At 36.9% G+C, this 21,103-nt stretch overlaps 1 protein-coding gene across 1 annotated transcript in view; it reads right to left on the bottom strand.

Annotated features, from left to right (window-relative positions):
* The window catches only part of CNGB3 (cyclic nucleotide gated channel subunit beta 3), a 48,295-nt gene that overhangs the window by 13,749 nt on the left and 13,443 nt on the right, over positions 1–21,103 (bottom strand). The window contains exons 4-11 of the mRNA XM_054385502.1: positions 14,550–14,704; positions 13,139–13,321; positions 12,377–12,585; positions 9,696–9,746; positions 8,539–8,625; positions 7,643–7,707; positions 6,090–6,212; positions 819–960 (exon numbers count right to left, since the gene is read on the bottom strand). Of these exons, the coding sequence (XP_054241477.1) occupies positions 819–960; positions 6,090–6,212; positions 7,643–7,707; positions 8,539–8,625; positions 9,696–9,746; positions 12,377–12,585; positions 13,139–13,321; positions 14,550–14,704 (1,015 nt within the window). The remainder of the gene's footprint in view (positions 1–818; positions 961–6,089; positions 6,213–7,642; positions 7,708–8,538; positions 8,626–9,695; positions 9,747–12,376; positions 12,586–13,138; positions 13,322–14,549; positions 14,705–21,103) is intronic.

Here is a 21,103-nt window from a genome sequence, read left to right as displayed (position 1 = left end):
GCTTTTCAAGTCCTGTCTTCAAAACAAAAGTTAATTTTCTGGTTTCATTTTTATTTTTTCAAATATTTCAAATTCTTCCAATGACACACAAGTATAAATCAAAAAGTGTGGAATGATTTCTGCAGGAATCCAGTAAGGCATTCTCTCACACAGGAACAATGGTATTTGTTTTTCTCTAGGCAAGGTATTTTAAAACCTGTGAATATAAAGCCCAAGTTTAATAGTCACAAGCCAGAAATATTTTAGTTATATTCATTTGGAAATACAGCTGGTTTGCTGTGCTATAGGTTTTGTTTTTTTCCTCCTGCCAAATGAGAACCAAGAGAAACAGAAACCAGTTGATATTCAGGTTAAGGAACACACTGAGAAGAGAGCAGCATTCCAGTTTGGCGAAACAAATGGGTTGAGCAGTATTTAATTGGCAGCAGGACTAAACATGACTCATTAAATAATTTTTACATATTAATATCATACCTACAATTATAATTTCAATATCAAGTTTAACAGCACAACGTGAATATTAGGGAACTTCCTCCTTGGTTGTGAGGAAGAACAAAGGAATTGCAGAGTTTCAAGAATTGTCTGTGTCCTGCAGAGCCTTGGCTTTAAACCAGCTTGTGTGCAAAAGGGCTACAAACCTGAGAACTGACTGAACACGTGTATTTGTCAGAAGAATAAATGCAGATGACATCTAAATAGAAGAACATTCAGATGGAAGCTAAACTTCTTCCCAGAACTAAGCACCATTAAATTGAATATATCATCACTGCATTACAGCAATTTGAGTGTAACCAGTTATTGATTTTTTTTTTCTGTACCTGACCAATCAAGCTGGAGAAGACAAAGACACCCAAGAAAAAATTCAGCAGTTGAAAAACTATCTCAAACAGAGTTTGTGGTTCTGGAAGGCCACCAATGGTGATTAAAGTACGAACAGCCCAGTAGTAACACCTCAGATACCTGTGAATACAGAGAGAATGTTATTGAGTGTAGCTATTTATGTGGTTGAAGTTAAGCACATACCTGCCTGAGCTGGGCCTTTCAGTGTTGCATTTTAGTCCAAAAGACATTCAGCTTTTTTTTTTTTTTTTTTTTTTTTTACAAAGGATTATGATTTTACAAATGATACAATTCTGTAAATAGTATTGAGCTGTATGTTCTCACTGAGAGCAAAACAAGAAAGTGTGGGACATGCAGTGGCTCCTTACTGTTCTCCAGTAACTCAGTTAATTAGAATTTGACTTCATAAGTCTCTATACAATCAGATTTCAGCTTCACTAATAATTAGGAGTGGAAGTTCATTTTCCTTGATAGTACTGCCAGATTTTCTATTGTTTCCTCTATGACTATTGCTTCTGAAGCAATGAAGGTTCCTTCCATTTGTTGAGTTTGATTTTATTATTGATTTTGCAGGTGTTTTGCATACACCTTCTCATACTGTCCTGATGTTGCTGGGATGGAATCCCAGGCCTGCCATGAACTGCAGGTTGTTAGCAGTTCTGAGTCAGCCAGGACAGCTGTCTCCAGTTGGCTACAGGTGTATCCCAGACCATCAGCATCACACTCAGGATAAAGGGGGAAATTTGCTAAGATAAGTTTCCTGCTTGGGTTTTTCTTTACTATGCTCTTCTTCCTCTTCCTTCTCATGCTCTTGAGGACTGTCTTCCTGGATACTGTGATTGCTACACTTTTGCTGGGCTGAGTATAACTTTAGATACTTTTATTGAAATTGGGATCACTTTGTCTCTTTCATTAAACCTGTTTTCATTTCATCCTGTGGGTCTTCTCTCCTTTTCCTGATTCCCCCTCTCTGTTGAGGAGGGGTCATTGGCTAATAGAGCAACTGCTATAGGTTAGCCTCATACATAGGCTAAATGTAGCTATGAGTACACTGAATCTCAGGCCATCTGATTTGCTTGCAGATAAGGTGTACATTTTATTTTGGTGGCTTCCACTTTTAAATTCCTCTCTTACTGAGATATGAATTCCACTCTTATTAATAAATGGTCCACATAACAATGCACAAAAGTGATCCTTAAAGTGCAAATATGAGAAAATAAACTCACAGTAACAACCAATTCCAGTGAGGGATTTTGTTTAAATTACTCAAAATCATTTCACCTAAAATATCAGGCTTTGCCAAGCAGTTTTGAACAGCCAGAATGGGCTGATTTCATTCACAGTTCTTAAGTAAAATCAATTTTGTGTCTGTTATCATAGACTATTTTCTTGTTAGAGGTGCAAGTTCAACAGATGGATTATGGATATAATAATTTCACTTGGATTAATAAAAAATTGTTGTCTAGGTATGTTTCCAGCAAAGTATGCAGAAGTGTCAGCTTTCTCTTACATGTTCTGTAGTGTAAATAAGTATTAAGAAAACCCCTCAGATTTGTTTGGGAAGAATTTAAGCATAAACTGATATCTCTAGCTTGTGTGTGAGGGAATGATCATAGCAAGCATATTAATATCATATTTACTTGCTGTAACTGAGAATGTAGTTGTGCTTGCAAAGTGTATAATTTATTAATATGAAAGTAAAGAAATTAATATTACTTTTGTGCTAGTTACTGTGGGAAACATAATCAATTAACCAACTCCTCACCCACAGTTAACTTGGATGTCAAGCTTTCTAAGTCCTCCATGAGAGACAATATAATCTCTGTTCTGTGACTGTCTGCAAAGAGTAAAAGCAGCTTCTCAAAGGAATTTATGGGTCACTTTCTTCTTTGTACTGTTGTATATCTAAAATGTGTGAGGTGTGGGTTTGGTGTTTTTTTTTTTTTTTCTTTTCAGATCTGCCCACCCTTTTCTGAAGATGTATTTAATACAGTATATTCTGCTGTAATTTCACTTCAAATGAAATTTTCTACTGGCAAAGTCACGTGGCATTCACTATCTCTTAGACCCAGGTTTTATGTTTTCTCCGTTTACGCTGTTTTATTGGTTTTATTTTAATCTGAAATGAAAGTTAGAGTCGAAATATAAAGCAGCTTTTTATCCTTAAGAAGGGGAGAAACGAGACTGTAAATTTGGTTTAAGGAGAGCCAGGAAAACCAGACTCCTATTTCAACAGTATTAGCAGCTCTGCTTCCTACTAGCTAGTGTCTGGAAAAGATCATTGCTTACCGTTCATCTTGCTAGCCTGCTATAAAGTTACTGTTGGAGCAAACAGCATGAGACAAGTGAGGGATTTTTCCTGTGCACAACACAGATAGTGTGTTTATCCTTCAGGCAATCAAACTACTAGATTTTTCCCTGAAGTATGTCCTAGGTATGAAAACATTCAGAAACACTGCAAATAAGATACCTTGTAATACTTCGCCAACAGAAATATCCTTTCTGTAGAAGTCCATTTCAGAATATGATAAACTTCTTACATGGGTTTGGTTAACAGAGTGGATATTAATGTGGCATTCACATGCTCATTTCAGCCCAGGGAAGTATTTCAGGGCTGTCACATTCAACTCCTCTTAGATTGCAACCAGGATGGGTTTTAAGCAGAGTAGAAAGGTGGCCTTCATTAACTGGTACATTTATAACCTCCTCCTTGGTACCTCTTCCTTGAGTGACTTATTCATCAGGTGCATATGGGTATGATGATCTCAGACAGAAGGGTGGAAACTATGAAGCCTTTATCTAAAAAGAATGTCTACAATAGCAGATCTGACACATTTAGTCTGACATACCTGAGAGTTGGGCTGTGCCTTTTCAGGTTGTCTGGAGGCACCAAACTGCCCCTATCTAGCAAGCACTGCACGTGCACACATCAGGCCTACTGCAAGTGCAACGTAGAGCTGGTACCTATGAGACACCCTGTTCAGACATGGCACTTGTACTGTGCATTGGGCAATGCATACCGCAGTAGAGTTGTCCTAGAAATGTACAGTGACCATTTCCTGGGACTTCCAGATATCTGCTAGGGCTGTTGCCCAGAGAAAGAAGGGAGCCAACTGCAGATAAACATAACCAGGATGCAAACAGAGGTCTTTATTAAGAAGCATGTGGGAGAAATTTGCAGACTACTTGTAGATGACTTGCAGGCAGCAGAAGAAATATGTGATGAACAAAGTGGGATGATATGGTTTGCCAAATTTAATGCTGACCTGGGGTGAGAGGGTTGTATTAGAATTTTAACATCCCTAGTTTTAGTTTCCTTTATGTGCAATCATGGAAAAGACAGATAAATTCCATGGTGTGATTCAGAGTAAGGACATTACATCCTTGCTGTGAACCACTTCCATTTTCCTGAGGAATTAGGGCAACTGATCACTAAAAATATTTAAAGTAGATTGTAAATAAGCATGCAGTTCAAGTTGTTCACTTTGCTATAATTAAAGAGACCTTTTCAACCCCCTGCTGCTACGTTTACATAGCAGCTATGGTGTTGCATCAGGGCTGCTGTCCTTCTGCATTAGGAGAGACTGAGGGCTACCTACCTAATAATATCAGGCTCATGATTTAGTATTAATGCTGGGAATATCTTGTGTGGCTAATTTGGATGTGCTGCAGGGAAGATAAAGTGGACTGATTTTTTTTATAGCTCAGGTCAAAGCCATGCAGAAAACCTCCAATCTCCTTGGACTGGCACTAACTCTTTAGAGATGGAAAACAATACAAATGGAAGGAATCTGCAAACAGAATGACTTGGATAATTTGGCTTATTGTTTTGAGTGCTGTGTGTAGCTGCTAGTTATAAACTGAAGTTCACCAGTTAGTATGCCTGCCCAGGAACATCTATATAATCAAACTGATAAGGGAAACTGTTGTTTGTGTATGGGTTTTAGCCTGGAACAGGGGAAGGGAAAACAAAACAAAACAAAACAAAAAAAAAAAAAAAAAGAAAAAAAAAGAAAAAAAAGGAAAGCATCCTAGAAGTGTTGACATTGATGAGAACTGGTTTTGGCCATAACTAGCAACATTTTATGGACACAGCAGGGATTCTACATAAAACACTAAATGAGTGCCAAGTCATTTGCTTTGGGTCAATGTAACCTGAGACCAATAGAATTTTGATTTATTTGTCAAACTGCTTACTGCCATTTTTAAAATTATCAAAGAAGCTGTGTTCTTCTCATCTTCTGAATGTTCCCTTTCTTCAGGAGACCAAGGGCATATTGGACTTCAAATATTGGCAAGGCTGACTGCTATGTGAATGGAAATGACATCTGCACTGCTGGGCCATTATATATATGGCAATTCTGGTCACTTTTTCTGACAGATTTTTCCTTGTGAATGAAGTCTGACAAAATTAGAACTAAGAGGTGCATGTCTCCAAGAGAAATATGAGAAGTCATTTCAAGGGTGACTTATGATAGCAGGATTATATTATATGTAGATTTGTAAAGGATGTAATTAATGGACAAATTGAGCTTCTGTGAGTTTAATTATATTATGGCCTTTGGAAGAAATGGACATTCATCCATCTGAACCCACTAGATATGTTTTCATATAACTGTGCAAAAAATATATTACAACTTTGCTATTTTCTTTTACTTCCCCTCCATCATCTTAATGAATGTCCCTTGCTTGTCCTTTACTCAGCCTGGTGCTGTCACAAGGAGTTTATGGAAAAGTGTGGCAATATCCAGTCCTTCCTGCTAGAGACACATGTTTAAGCATGACCTTTTCAAAAGACCAGAGAAAGTAGGTGGAATTTTTTCAGCCCAACCACCATGATATTTAGAAGGACTAAAATGCTGCATGTTAATGAGACAATGCTGTGTGATAGCAAAAAAATAAGAATCTACACCTCTGATTCCTTTGAGGGATTGTTCTGCAATCCTTCTAAGAGTTCCCATGTGCATATGCAATCGGTGAGGCTTATTTATGGCCCTTGTTACTTTCTAAATGTTTAATTAAGTTGGTGCTTAGCACTGACTTATAAACCTATAAAAGCTGAAAGTTGTAAACTGATTGTTTGCTGCACCTGCCTTCCAAATATGTGTTAGTAATGAAAGCTGCTAATCAGCAGTCATGGTGCTAAAATTTTGCTATCCAAGCACTTGTAAAGCATGGGCATACCCCAGGAAGGGGATGCAGGAAGGAGCAAAATCAACAGAAATCTCTTGCAAGAGAAAAGGACTTACATGTTCCCTTGGCCGTCGTACACCCATCTAGTGCTGCCAAGTCCTTCATAATCTGAAGCCCAGTAATACAGGCATGCATTAATGTGCAAGATAAACAGCAAGTATCCCGTTGTGCGAATGACCCTGTGAAAGTCAGCAGATTCCTGTAAAGCAACTTAGATGTTTCCTTCCTTTTAATATGGAACTAATTCCTTTCTTGGATCAACGGTGTTTACATTAAAGCATCTGCTAAGCAATTCCCCACCTGCACTGATTCTGAGACACAAAATAGCTGGCAGTTAAATCTCTCATGTTTGTCCAAGGTCAAATAAATATCTTTCCTAGAATATTTGATACAGGGTAATTTTTAAATTATGGTTCTCTGAGGGCTTTGTAATCCACTTCTTTAACTGGTTATGAATATTTACAGAAATTTGAAGCTATATTAATGAGACTGTAAGGTACAAATTAATGTCTTTGCCAAACAGTTCAAGGTATCCTTTAAACTTATGAACCAAAGCCAAGAAATATCTGAGGTCAGAAATGAACTACTTTACAAGAACTGTGCTAGCAAGCCTGCACAGATCTGTTAAATAGTGTGATTTAGTGGCTACAGCAGAAGTTATATCGTTCCTAATCCCAGTTCTTATGTTTGTGGCCAGTTCTTTGAAGAACACCAAAGATGAACTACTTAAGAACCAAGCAGCTTTCTATTTAATACAACAATCATCTCATTGTGTATCTTCTGTTCAGTGCATGAGGATCAAAAGAAAGATCTCCTGGGTTTAGCCTTCCTTTCAAATATTCATACAGGCAAGGGATAAATAAGCAGGAAAAGTACAGCAGTTGCCTAAACACAGGGAGGCACATGAGTTCATCTGCTGCAGCTAGAATTCAATGCATTTTGCAGTGCACTCTAACTGGATGCATGGGTCTTAGCAGCATCACTGACAGCTGAGAGACCTCCTGAACTTGCCATAACCATGTCTGTGAACTGTTTGAGTAAGATGCAAAATTCTTCCTGTCAGTGCAGAAGGTGAAAACATAATGCAATGGACAACAGTTACAATCACTATTTGAGACCTGTGCTGAATTGATTCTCTTTCCAAGTTTAGTCAATGCAATGGAGCCTCAAGTTTCTGTATATACCAGGTTCATGCTGAGAGCATACTTGAAGGAAAATGTTGACATAAGCTCAAGCTCATAACTCTTATTAAGTACAAATAAACAGTTACTGAGTATTTGGCGCTGCTATTAGCAACATAAAGTAAACATTCTTTAGGTCTTTTATTAAAGAAACTTCTTTCTGATACTTCTGATCAGTTAAATTTTGGAAGGAGCCTCAGTTTGGTGAACGTTTCGCTTGAACCAGGCCAGCTGAACTGAGCTGGATTTCATGTGTGAATGAAATTTTACATTTATTATAATAAGGATTGCAATAAAACAAGATATTGAAAAAAAAAATTAAAGATGTATCATATTCCACCCAGTGCTTCACTGACAAAACTTATGAACTAAATGAAATGCATTCTGTGCCAAGTTTTGCATGCTACTCGAGTTTAATAAGCACATACCTGTAGATGTATGCTTTGTCCAGAATAGCTTCCAAACGATCATTAAACTCAAAGAATGTGTTATGCTGGATGGAAAACAAACAAAAGTAATCCAAGCACTATTCCTCACTATGCATCTTTTTATAATACTGACATTAATTCACACATACATTTTAAAAATAATGTTTTGGTTTGGTGTTTTGGTTTTTTTTTGGTTTTTTTTTAGCTTGTTTCTTTGTTTCTGTTCAGTCCATGTCTTTGCCAAATATAAGGCAGTATTTAACTTTTCATTCTTTAATACTGGTTTGATTCTGATTTATGCAGTGTTGATTTCTTTTTTTTTAATTGAAAACTGAAGTGAGGAGCACCCTCGTTTTATTCTCATTTGTGCTCTCTCTTGTGCTTCCCTCCAGCTTTGAGAGCTAATCCCTCCTCAGGCCCTTCATTACACAACTCCAGAGATCTCTGGACTTGATGATACAGGTGAGTCTAAGTTTATTAAATATGATGTGTATTGTTTCTGTTGTCCTTAAAATTCCTTCCTTTCTTGTTAAACGCCTGACATTACCAACAGAAGGGGTAAAATATTTGCACTAACTAGTAATCTTTTTTTTTTAAACTTTGAAAACTAAACAACTAATTTAAGATCCATCTAATTTAAATAATGGGAAGAAACTAGTCTCAATCACAAAACACCTTTTGAAAGTAGGAAATAATAAAGTCAGAAGAAAAGAGAATAAGGCTTCATTTGACTAGACTGTATCTTGTATTTTTTGTTGATTTGTTTACTGATGTTTAGCTTATCCTGATTATATTTTCCATTTTTTATATTTCTAAATATTCTAAACATCTTTCCATTGGGTTGTTAAAACGTTTATATGTTTTTACATGCCATCCATCACTAACCAAGGTCTTACCTTTAACATCCTGTTTGCTCTGAATGCTGGGTTAAATCCAAAGAAGAAGTATAAAACATCGAACGGCAATACTGATGCCACATCAAGCTGTGGAAGAGCAGAGAGGTCAGTTTAAACTTCACAATAAGCATAATGCATTTGCTTGCTGTCAAAAACCTATTTGGACTGAGTATAATATTTAAACAGTCATCATGCTAAAGCTGTAACTTTCTAAGCACTGACAGGCAAGGTTATTTCTTTGGAAGCACCAACAGCTTTGCTCTGCCCTGCTTTTATGTCCCCTGTGCCTGAGATTTCAATCTGTTTCATGGGGATTATTAACAGTTTCTCAGGAATTTGGTTACTAATGCATTCTGTTTAGTTCTGACAAGGCTAAAATGGTAGGCATGTGACTGGTGAGTAGAAGTGAGGTGTGCACTCCAGAAGCGCTTATTGGAAGTCCTGTGGCTTTTAAACTCAGGCTGCACTTTTGAATAGCTCAGTCTCAGGTATTTAAGTAGTGATATCACAGACACTGAGACAAGTTTAACTCTGAAGCAAGGCAAATGCAAAAGTATTTACAGAAGAGGGGGGAGCAATGATTGAGATGTCAGAGATGTGATCTCAGTGTCACAGAGATGCGTGTGCATCAGGAATTCAATTACTACTTGTTCTCTGTTGGAAAGCCCAATATTTAGGAACAAAATGAACAATTTTCCTAAATAAAATGCATCTTTATTTTTACAATGTGCAATCATCATCAGAAGTCTTAGTCTGAATTTTTGTTGTGTTAGTACCACAATGTTCTCCATAAGAGTTCACCCAATATAGTTATCATTTAGCTTCAAGACTTATGTTGTTTAATCAATTTCTGGCAAGCTGTTCTATTGCCTTTCACTGTGTGTGTGTATGACCTCATGCAGATTCATCAAACCAGAATTTTATTAATTCTATTTTATTAATGTAATTATCAGAATTAATATTTATAATTATTCTGTTTTACAACTAAACACTGTTAATGGCAATCTTCAGCTGGTGAGCACTGACATGCCATCAAGCCACTGTTTTCTGGTCATGTTCTAAAACCAACAGTGATTTTAAGTGAATGAAAAAAAAATCTTGTGAAATCCTACAGCCAGAACTTAGATTTTGACACCAGTAGCATGAGGTCTACTTACCCGAAACTTCAGAGAGCTGTAGTAGAATTTCTTCATTTCTACTTTGTCTGACTAGAGGAGAAAAAGGTACAGTCAAGAACAGACAGTTAACAATGAGCTTCTGCAACTCAACAATAGTAATTCTCTTTTGATAGTGGGGATAAATTGACAGCCTAAATACATGAATGGAGAAATACCTGTAGGAAGAAAAGGTAATTTTATTAGACCTACTTGAAACTTTGTTTCAAATTTTGGAATGAACTTTGGAGTTTCAAATTTTGGAATGAACTTTGGAGTTTGATTTTTTTTTTTTCCTAAGTCTGGCTGTTGGTCTAGCAAAGTATGCTGCATTCTTCCCACAATCTTCTCTGTCAAGCCACCTAGATTAGCTGGTGCTTGAACTAACCCCCTTCAGTTTCATGGCTAAAACTCCATTTGACTTCAGTGGTTTCAAGCAAAATACAAAGAACATTTATGATGATGCTGTACAAATTTAGCTTGTTAAAAGCTAGCATTAACATGCTACCATTATTAACATTATAATAATCAACACTGCATTCATTAGAAATTATTAGGGGGTTTTTGTGGTTTTGTTTTTTTTTTTTAATTTCTCTCCATGGGAACTGATGCTAATAACTTAATATGAAATTGTAATCTGAAGCATCTAAAGAAATGATTCTATAATTAGACATTCTTTTGTTTATACCAGGAGTATTTTAAAAATAGTTTTGAACTGAATACAGGAGACCAGGGTGTAAATAATTTCTTTACACACTAAAATCTGTGAATTGTGCAAACAGCTTCAAAGAAAAAAAAAAAGAGGTAAGCTACCTATGCAGGAGTTTTTTCTTTGTTCATAAAACTTGAGTTTTGTAAGATTTAGAAGAGATCTAGTTGATGACTATCTTGGCATGACTCTTGGCACTGCATTTAATATCAAACTATATATCCAAAAGAAGTGTGGCCAGCAGATCAAGAGAGGTGATTCTGCCACTTTGCTCTGGTAAGACCTCACCTTGAGTACTGAGCCCAGCTCTGGTGCCCTCAACACAAGAAGGGTGTGGACCTGATGGAGCACATCCAGAGAAGGGCCACAAAAATGATCAAGGAGTTGGAACACCTCTGCAATCAGCACAGGCTGAGGGAGCTGGGGTTGTTCAGCCTGGGAAAGAGAAGACTCTGGGGAGACCTAATAGTGGCCTTCCAGTACCTGAAGGGGGTCTACAAGAAGGCTGGAAAGGGGCCATTTACAAAGACCTCCAGTGATAGGATGAGGGGCAATGGTTTGAAATTAGAGAAGAGTAGATTTAGGTTGGATGTTAGGAACAAGTTCTTTACCATGAGGGTGGTGATACACTGCAACAGGTTGCCCAGGGAGGTAATTGAGGCCCCATCCTTGGAGATATTCAAGGTCAGGCTCAACAGGGCTCTGGGCAACTTGATCTAGTGGAGATGTCCCTGCTCACTGAAGGGCACTTGGATTAGATGACCTTTGGAGGTCCCTTCTGACCCAAGCCATTCGATGATTCTATATTTGCACAATTTTATTGGTAAAGGTATCAGTAGTATCTTGTATACACAATGTGTAAAATTTTATGTAGAATCACTGAACTTTATAAAGCTAGTTCCAAATGACATTTGAGGTTATATAATTTAGAACTTTCTGTTTGTTGGGCACAGTACTGTCACACTAAAGATATCCATTTTTTTTTCCACATTAGGTTTTCTCCTATAAGAACTTAAAGAATCAAAAGTAGAGAAGATTTTAAAGAGAAGTTAATGCCCTTTTGATATGTTATGGGCAAGATTTTACTTTAGAGTTTTATTTTGCTTTTTTTTCTATAAAAAGATAACAAAAAATAGTAGCAAGAATCAAATTTGAATGTAAATATTTTCCCAAAATAAAGTGTATCAAATTATTTTCAAAGCATTGAGAATTTACAAAGATTTGTTCTAATTTTAGGGAAAAAAAATGTCCCAGTCTGTAAGAGAACATGCATGAGTTTTATTTTGCATTTTTTTCCTATAAAAAGATAACAAAAAGTAGTAGCAAGAATCAAATTTGAATGTAAATATTTTCCCAAAATAAAACATATCAAATTGTTATAAATATGCTAGCCAAAAAAAAAAAATTAAAATTTTATTGGGAATAAACCAGCTCCTTGAACTTTACTCCTAATTCACCTTTGACACAAATCACATATTCATAACAAAATTCTTTTCAAAGCATCAAGTCTGTAAGAGAACACGCATGTCCCGTCCAGCCCTAGCAGAAATTGCACTGTCTTCAATTATGATTCTTGCACAAGATTAATAGAAAGTTGAAAGTTTCACAGATGCTTACATATAAGAGTATATACCATGTGTGCCATACATGATCAGTCATATAATCACTGACTCCAGTGAAGCTGCCCCAGTTTACTCCTGATGAGAAAGAGCTTGCTGTCTGTTCTGACTGCTCTCATCTGTTACTTTCAAATCTTTTTTTTTTTTTTCCTTAATTTTAAGAATGTAATCAATGGATATATTTCCTTCTTTCAAAGTAAGATAATGGAAAGTCAGTGAAGAAGAACTTGGACATCCTTAGTGAAAAGGTCAGACATATTTGACACAGTAGGAAGAAGTGTCAGATTAGAGGTAATGTCTGTAACGTACTACAACACACAAGCACTGCCCGTGAAAACGCAACGCCCAATACTTACTATTATATCTCCGCCTCTTAAAAACTGCACCCGGGGCTGGAAAACCAGTAAGTCACACAGGTAGCAGATGTCACAAATGATATCTATGGTAATCCAATATATTATGTTACTGGGGGTTTGGTATGGGAACACAAAGCGCAGAGGAATGAACCAGCAATTCCAGTTATAGGCGATTGTCACGAGCATGAGCCATGCTACGTAGCGGCGATCTGTAAGGAATGACAGTGAGTTTAAAGGCATAAATCTCAAATGCTTTCTTGTTCTCTTAGACATATTTACTCTGCTGCAGCCTCTGGGAACGTTTCTGCCTATCACTCTCCTTTTCCAATGGCACAGGCTGCTAAAATTACATAGTTTGGAACTAGGAGTTCCATGAAGACTTTTCAAAAGGGTAGGAAGAACACTTTAGGAGAGCATATAGACTTTAATGCAGCAGAAGAAACTCAATATATTTGATATGCTTCTGGTACATGTTATAAGTGACAAAAGAATTATTTGGCCTAAGTGAATGGGACAAATTCTAGATCAAGAATTGGAAGACTTGAGTTTTAATTGTGGTTTGCTTGCACACCAGCTTTATGACTGCTGCTACTTTTCATGTCTTTTCCCTGTTTGGAACAAATGTTTGTAGGACAAGATCTATGTCTGTCACTCTTAGTTGCAAACTGGAATGTGGATCTTAGGGTGGTTCAGGGGTGCTCTGTATTACTAAGTCACTTCGATATGCCTTTACCCCTTCTATTGAATAGCATTTGATTTTACCTGTGTATGAGTCTATGCTTTCTGGTAGCTTCAGATACTCCTTGTATTTTTTCAGTGGAGGTTTTTTGAATTTACAGCACAGCATATCACAGTAGTGATCTTCTTCTGGCTTTGCTTCTACTTCTTCTTTCTTTTCTTCTTTTTTTTCTTCTTTTGGTGGGGGTGGAGGCTTCTTTTTCGGTGCTATCCACACAATGCAGCAAAAGGTGACAGTTTAATAATAGCTCAATTACTACAGTGTCCTTGGACAGTGCCCACACTAATGCCATAAAAGACTTGACAAGAAATAAGGTAGTTAATAATTCAGCATTCATTATTGCAACTGGGCATTTCTCTTTGAGGACTGTTTCAAATAATGCATACAGTTGGGATAGAGATAAGAGAAGACATCTGTGACATGGGATGATCTCTCCCCTCTCCTGAGACTTGGCTCACAGGAGGCAAAACTAATAGGAAATGATGGCTTTGTATGTTTCTAGGCTTACAAATGTCACCCCTTTGAACCAGTTCTTTCATCTTTGGGCTGGACAAATGTGTCCATGCATTTATCCCATTAATTCTGGCAGCTTTACCTCTGAGTGATCTTAACAGTGAACTAGCAAACTGTATCTGTAATGATTTAGGAAATAAATGATTATAAACTCTACAAAGAGAACAGAAAGAGGTAAATGGGCAAGGAAATAAATTTCTAAAAAAAGGAATTATATCAGTGGGTATAGCTGATTTATAATACTTCAGGCACTATTTTTTGCAGCTTATTAGAAAACAGACAAGCAATGCACATCTTCTAAAAATATCAGAATATATAATTGTCACACTGTATTTTTTGTGAAAAGGAAAAAAGAATCAAGCTTTCCCCTGAGGAGGAAAATTATATTTCTCTTTTGTATTGTATTTTGTAAAAAGTCAATGTTTAATTAATTTCAGATGAGTTTGCTCTATTCAAAGCATGAAGTGATAGAGTCCTCAGTGTGTAGGGAAGATTGCTGCCATGGCTAAAATTTTATTTACTTTTATACACTAATCTCAGAGTGACTACTATCTATTCATAGGATATGTACGGTTCCTCATGTGTTTCAAATCCATCTTTATGAATAAACATATCTAGGAGCTCTTTTAGAATATAGAAAAGTCCTTGACAGGGATGATTCTAGACATTGTGTTTTGTTTTGTTTTGTTTTTTTTTCCCCCCAAATTCTTCAGTGATTGGGTTCAAAGGGAGCTCATTCTTAAACACCTGACCTACTGTAGTTAGTATGGATAAACTGACTCTGGTGGGCGCAAACTGATTCCTTTCAGTAGGTAAACACATTATACTTACTTGAAAGTTTTATCACAGTATTTTCTGTCCTACAAACTAATTTTCATCTTTAAACTCAACCAATGCGCAGCTATTTCTAGAGTTACTTACAAGCTGTAGGACTGCCTTCAGGGGAGGACAGCACTGGGTCCTTCAGCTTTTCCTTAAAGGCTGTTGACCTTTCCCGCAGTTTTTTAGCAACCTCTTTAAGTTGAGCTTCAGCATGCTCATTGATTTGTAAAGGTGAAGGTGTTGGATTCTGTGTGCTTATTGGGGAACAAAATGAAAGAAAAAAGGACACACAAAAAAAAAAAAGGGAAAAAAGGCTTAATATACTAGAAAGTAGTGGCCACAGCGCTCATTCACATCATTAATTAATGGTAAGTAGATGCCTAAGTTCTTCCTTATGCCAGCAGCAGTCTACACAATATTTCAAGCAGAGGAGGTTGAGGTACTCTGTGCTCTGTACAGCACATGACACAAGTGTTTTCCCACTGCTGCTTTTCACCAGGTGCTACTATGGCTGTGTAAGGCTTAGAGCTCAAGTATTCACTAAGATGCAAGGCATGCTTTTCACATCTGTGCATAAAAATGTGCTTGTTATTATATAGAAACATTCTAATGATGTTAGGATGTGCCTGAGTTAAAGACTGATGTGCAGGTGAGGGACAAGAGACTATGCTTAACTTACTCTTTCTAATACTGTGGAACTTGATTTCATCTAGGTTTCATTATGGGTATTGGCTAACACAAGGTAGAAAATGCAACTGTTCTAACTGGAAACAAAACACTGGTGTTTTTGCTGAAGTTTCTTCTGTTTCCACTAGGAGTTTACTCAGGGTGATAGCAACACTGGGATAAAATTCCAACACTCAGCCTTTCTTTAAACCTGAAGACTTTATTTTCAAGCACCTGTGAACTCACATGCTGCACTGAAATGAATGCTTTTAATGAGATCTATTCATGCTGCATAGTCAATTAGAAAATCTAGGTGAGAGTGATTCTTGATCAACTCTTCAATTATTTGCTGTTGTCTGTTTATGCAAACTGGGGCTAGTTTGGAGTGCCACCCAGGTGACGGGGGGGTATGCATGGATCATGGATATTTCTTCTGTATCCTAGATTCAGCTCTTCTCATCTGGTGTCACACATTGGTTTTGGAGCTGTTTGGAAATGGATATGACTGGTGCAAGGCAGCTCAATGCCTCCTTCCACATAGATCACAACTGCAACCACTGTACTGCCAGCTACACCCAATACAAGGAGCAGAGCAGAGAACTGTTCTTTTTTTCTTAACAGTTTTTTCTTCTTTGTCCCAAATACCATGGACATGTAAATCCTACATCAAGAGAAGAGGAGAAATCAGTGAAACATGCCTGAGATTCTTGAGAGGACCTTCCCAAAGGTGAGTAGAGAGAAAATGATATGACAGCACCTTGGATAGGGAAGAACTGGAAAGCACTGGAAAGTGATCTTTGAATAAACATCAAGAATGCTCAAGACCTAAGCCTACTCTGAAGTTCCTAACAGAAGGAGCTGTAGCTAAAAACAGAGAGTGTCAGAATGGGATGTGGGTAGCTTTTTGAGAAGCAGAGTTTTCTGGAGATACAACATGTATCATGGTGCTCAAGGAGGTATAACTTAACAATGTGGAAACTCTTGAGAAATAGGATAAAAAGGAGATAAGCTGTAAGAAGCAGAAGTCTGGAAGTAGGTGCTTATTATTCCTCTAATTTAGGTCTTCTGTAGTGTCTATTTCTTAAAACTCCCCAGACGGAAGATTAATCAAACAGTTCTGATATACTTTGTAATCTCATCACAGTTCCTTTTGTGTCACGCATTCCTTGTGCTCAGGCCATCTGCAGTGTAATGAAATCCTTTCTTGTTTAGAGCTAACATGTCACAATTAGTTTTTCAGCTTCTATATAAAGACTTTGTGATAACCCTTTGCTGTTGCTGTATTTGCTTAGGGCATTAGCTAACTTACAGTAAAATATGCTTATCACAAGTCTCATGCTCAAGGCCCCTTCTATCTGCTTTCTAGGGATAAGCTATAATTTGCTTGTGATTTTCTTGTTATAATAGCCTTTCCAATAACAGTTAAAGTCTCTTCCATCATGAATTTGGTGCTTTGTCAATGCAATGTAGTCTAAAGGAACCATATTATTTGGTGCTGATTAGACACTGTGAATTTGTTTGAAGTTATTTGGCCACTCTTGATGAGAAATTGATTTTCCTTGCTGTGCTTGTCATTGGGTTTGCATTGTCTTCTCTCCTATTATTCTCTAGTAATGCTTACTTTAAATTTGCTCTGGTTAATACAGATGGAAAAAATCTCCACGTTGAACACTGCTAGTTTGAAGATGCATATTGTAGGTGTGCTTTGTGTGGAGGTGTATTTTGAATTGTCTTGGATAATGAAGCCCATTCAAACTTGACAAAAACACTTTTAATAAACTTTGTTTCTAACATTAGGTGATGTCAGGATTTGTCTCTAAGATGAAATGTTCTTTAAAGGAAATTTATCTCTGATCTTTGGGCAGTATGTTACAATATGCCTAGGTCTACATTACTTACTATACCATATAGTCCTTTACAGAGGGGAAATGTTTATTCCCTGCAGAAGTAATAATTCCACATAGCTGAGGAAATGAAAAATCAGCACCACATCTCATGTACTATGCACAGTTTGTTATTACCTCAAATATATTTTATTTAACAATAGCAACATATATAACAAAATAATAATAGTGTAGGGTTCTTGTATTTTTAATTTGTAGGTTTTATATATTTTGAACTTGAAGGTTTAAACTTGTTTGTTTAGTGAATGAAATTACAATGCTTTAACTCTCCTCATGCCAGGAGGAAAGATTTAGACTTATACAGCACAGTGGAAGAAAATGGCCTTGAAGGAGCAGGCAATGAAATTACTGTGTGCTAAAGGGCAGCTATCAGGAAAGGAGAGATTCCCTTTTTACAGAGAACCTCATGGTAAAGACAAGGAGTAATGCATACAAGTTGCTACTGGGGAGATTCAGACGGGATGCCAGAAAAAAAAAAATGCCATTCAAACTATTAGACATTGGACTAAACTCCCAAGGGAGGTGGTAGATTCCCCTGCACTAGACATTTTCAAGGCCCAGCTTGCCAGGGTGCTGGGCTGTCTCATTTGAACAATATTCTTACCCTTTCAGGTTGGACTAGATGATCCCTGAGGTCCTTTCCAAACTCCTATTCTATGAACTTGTGCTGACAGTCCCAAGGTGGGCCATGCTATAAGTGTCCTCTATCTGTTCCAGGCTGCAAGTCTAAGCTCACACATCCTAAATTACTAGGGAATCCAATGTTTCTCTGTAAGAGAGAAACACCTTAGTCTTCTGTTCGGTACAGGAACAGGGATATTAAAAAATGTTTACTTTAGCTATTATGATTATGCTCCCTTTATAGTCAATAGAAGGCTGCTCTGAGAAGAGGTTCAGAAGGACTAAAATAGGTTTCTGCTCTGAATTGCCTGTCAAAGGTGCCTATCCTTCTCTTTTACCCACACAGGAAGCTGATGGAGTTTTAGGAGTGAGCTTTAATGTTTTCTTTAATGACATGGGTACAAAATGTAGTAGTGTACTAATGATATTTGACAGAACATTGAATTTGGAACCTTTAAAAAGTAGGACTGGTTCCTATCCAGGTGTGAGTACCTGAATAAGATTTTTTTAGCTGATATATGCTTCAGGAAGCTTTAATTCAACTAGCAAGGGTAAAAATAACAGGAAAAGAAGTGGTGCCATAGATTCAGCTAGAATGGCATCTGAAATGGTACCACTATTGGAAACCCTGACAGAGTTTCACCATATACTGAACTTCATGCTGTGTATTATGCAGTTAGCTTGATGCACCCAAGTTTGTTGCAATTCTACTGTTGTTAAAAGTAAACTCCTATACAGCCACCTGTGTAGGAACTCAGTTAATTTAGCTTTCCCTATATCATGAAGAATTGTGGTAAGAAAGACCCATTCCTCTGAGATGACTTCTGATTACCATTATCTAAGACCATCTTTACCCTTTCTGCAGGCTCCTACCACATTATTTTCCAAACTCAAAAAGCAAGGTGGGCATATTCCCTGTGGACAACAGATCATCACACCTCTCCTCCAGAGTATCATTTATCCAGGGCACCAAATAAGACTGGGATGCCAGCCTTCTTTGATTTCTTATCTGATCTCTGCCTATGTCTGTTTCCTCCTTTCTCCTCTTGTGCTGCACAACATGGGAAGTTTTCATTTTAAGTAGTTAATAGTTGGAAAATGAGTAGATAATTAGAGACACTATGCTTTAAAAACCTGTTGGACAAGAGTAATTATAGGCACAAATACTGAACACTTGTGATGAAGTAATCATCAGTTTTCCTTTGCTAAACAATAATAAGCATTCTATCTTAGATTTATATGTCTCATGATGTATTAGCATTTAATTCATACTAATTGACAATGTTTCTGTTCACATTTATTCTTATTAAAATGTTATATCTCAGCTCAAGTACCTCTTTTCCCTACATCTTCTCCACCAAAATTTGAATTTATAGACAACAATCTTTATAGACAACAATCTTACTGCCTCTCAAATCTGTTTTGCTAGCATTTTAAAAGCCACCTTCCCAGGTACCTTGATCATTTTAAGAGGATTTATACAGTTTCCTATGTGAATTCACTTTTGGAGTAGGCAGAATAATTCCCACCATTGGCTTATTACACCGTTATCATCCCTCAAAGACAATATCAGATGCAGTCATTGGTTACATTTGCACCATTTGTTTTCATAGCCAGATTACAGTATGGCTCACATGCCTCATAACTGCTGTTAACTAAAACACGCAGATATGTATCCTCTTGTTATCTGCAACTGATGATCCCACCATTTACAAAATAAATTCTTACTATGTTTTTCAAAATGCATTTCTACATTATGTAGTGTATTTGCAAATGTCTGGTATAAATGTAATTTAAATAGAAATGCAATTAAACAAATAAACATTTCATATTAAACACACTAGTGTACCTGTCACAATTCTCATTGCTTTCCTTTTTTTTCCCTGAAAATTGGCTCAACAGATCACAGCAGAGAGAGTTTTTTATAAAATCATCATTTCTTCCTTCACATAAAAAAAAGTATCTTCTTACTTTGAAAAGTGTTAGGTCAGTGGAGGACTTAAACAAAATGCTTTTAAACTAAAGAAATAAGTATGAAAAACTAAACCTTTGTGTTCTTATGTATTCTAAAAAACAAACAAACAAACAAACAGCCACTTAGAATTAAATATAAATAAATATCTAATGTAAAACAATGCCAGGAAAGAAAAACCAAAGCAGCAGCATTTCAGTCAGTTTAATGACATTCCTGTCCCTTCTCCTCTTCATTTAGTTTTCAAGGAAAAAGTTCTGAATTTGCTGAATTTTTAACTTCAGGCTGCTTATTTGATTGCCATGCAGAGTGAGTGGCGTTAAATAGCAGGGTGACTGCATCCTGCAAAATGGATAGAACCTGAAGGCTGTAGGAAAATCCATCTCAACAATGACTACAGCAAGTTTAATCCATTTTGGTACAGGCAGCACACCATCACCTTCCTATTTATTTTGCAGGTTCTCAACTTAACCATTGCAGAAATTCACATCCAAGTACTAAAAGTGAGGAGCTCTGAAAGAAAGACCTAAGTAGAAGGAATGTAAGTGCTAAGAAAAGTACTTGGATTTTTAAATACATTAATGTCTTTTCAGCCAGGTTTACAAATGTCCAGGATATGCTCTATCTCTTTACAATTTCAAACACCACAATAATTACCTGGAAACAACTAAGGAAAAGTATTAGCCTCTTTACAAAATGTGCTTGTAACTCTGTTTATACTGGGGTTTTTCTGTAGTGTCCAGCATTGGCCTTGTTTAGCTGAAATCAATTAGAGTTTAGGGCCATGGGTGTCATGTTTATGGGTCCCTAGTGTTGCTACAGTAATCAAGGATTTCTGGAGACTCTGCAGAAGGCTGGCACTGGGTCTGTTTCACCAGTATGCTGAGATTCTGTTCTCTTAATAGGACATAGCTTCTCTGAGTTGTGCTGCTTAGTGAATTGATGTGTTGCAACTAGAGAATGGCAATCGCTAATAAGCATGGCAATTTCCTTGCTTGAGGTAATTGGGTTAAATGAAGTCCATTACTCACTGAGAACATGATAACAGTAGGAGTTCTCTTTATTAACCTGGCTATGCACCACATAGCGAAGTGGATCTTAATCTCTTTTTTTTTTTTTTTTTGGTTTTTGGTTTTTGGTTTTGGTTTTGGCTTGGTTTGGTGTTTTTTGGTTGTTAGCCAGATTAGAAAGAAAAAAAAAAAAGGTCCATTATGGACCTGAGAAGGGTTGGTATAGCTTAGCATGTAATAGTAATCTGCCTATGAAAAAGGCAAGATAGGATCACAAAACTTGGTCTTTCTGAACCACCTGCACTCATATGGCAGTTGGCAACACTTGAACTCCCTTTTATCTTTTTCTTGAAAATATTGAAAGCTGGGTTTCTGCATTTGCAAAAGCAGAATCAGAAGAGTATGTTTACTAGGTGGGAATATTAAACATGCTTTCACTACTTTTTGTTTCATAAAATTTTATTTATTTTATATGAACTT

Source organism: Indicator indicator, chromosome 12 (genome assembly GCF_027791375.1).
Source record: "Indicator indicator isolate 239-I01 chromosome 12, UM_Iind_1.1, whole genome shotgun sequence".
In the NCBI taxonomy this organism is placed as follows: domain Eukaryota; kingdom Metazoa; phylum Chordata; class Aves; order Piciformes; family Indicatoridae; genus Indicator; species Indicator indicator.
The sequence above is the reverse complement of the archived record's forward strand: the minus strand, read 5'-3'. Positions and strand labels throughout refer to the sequence as shown.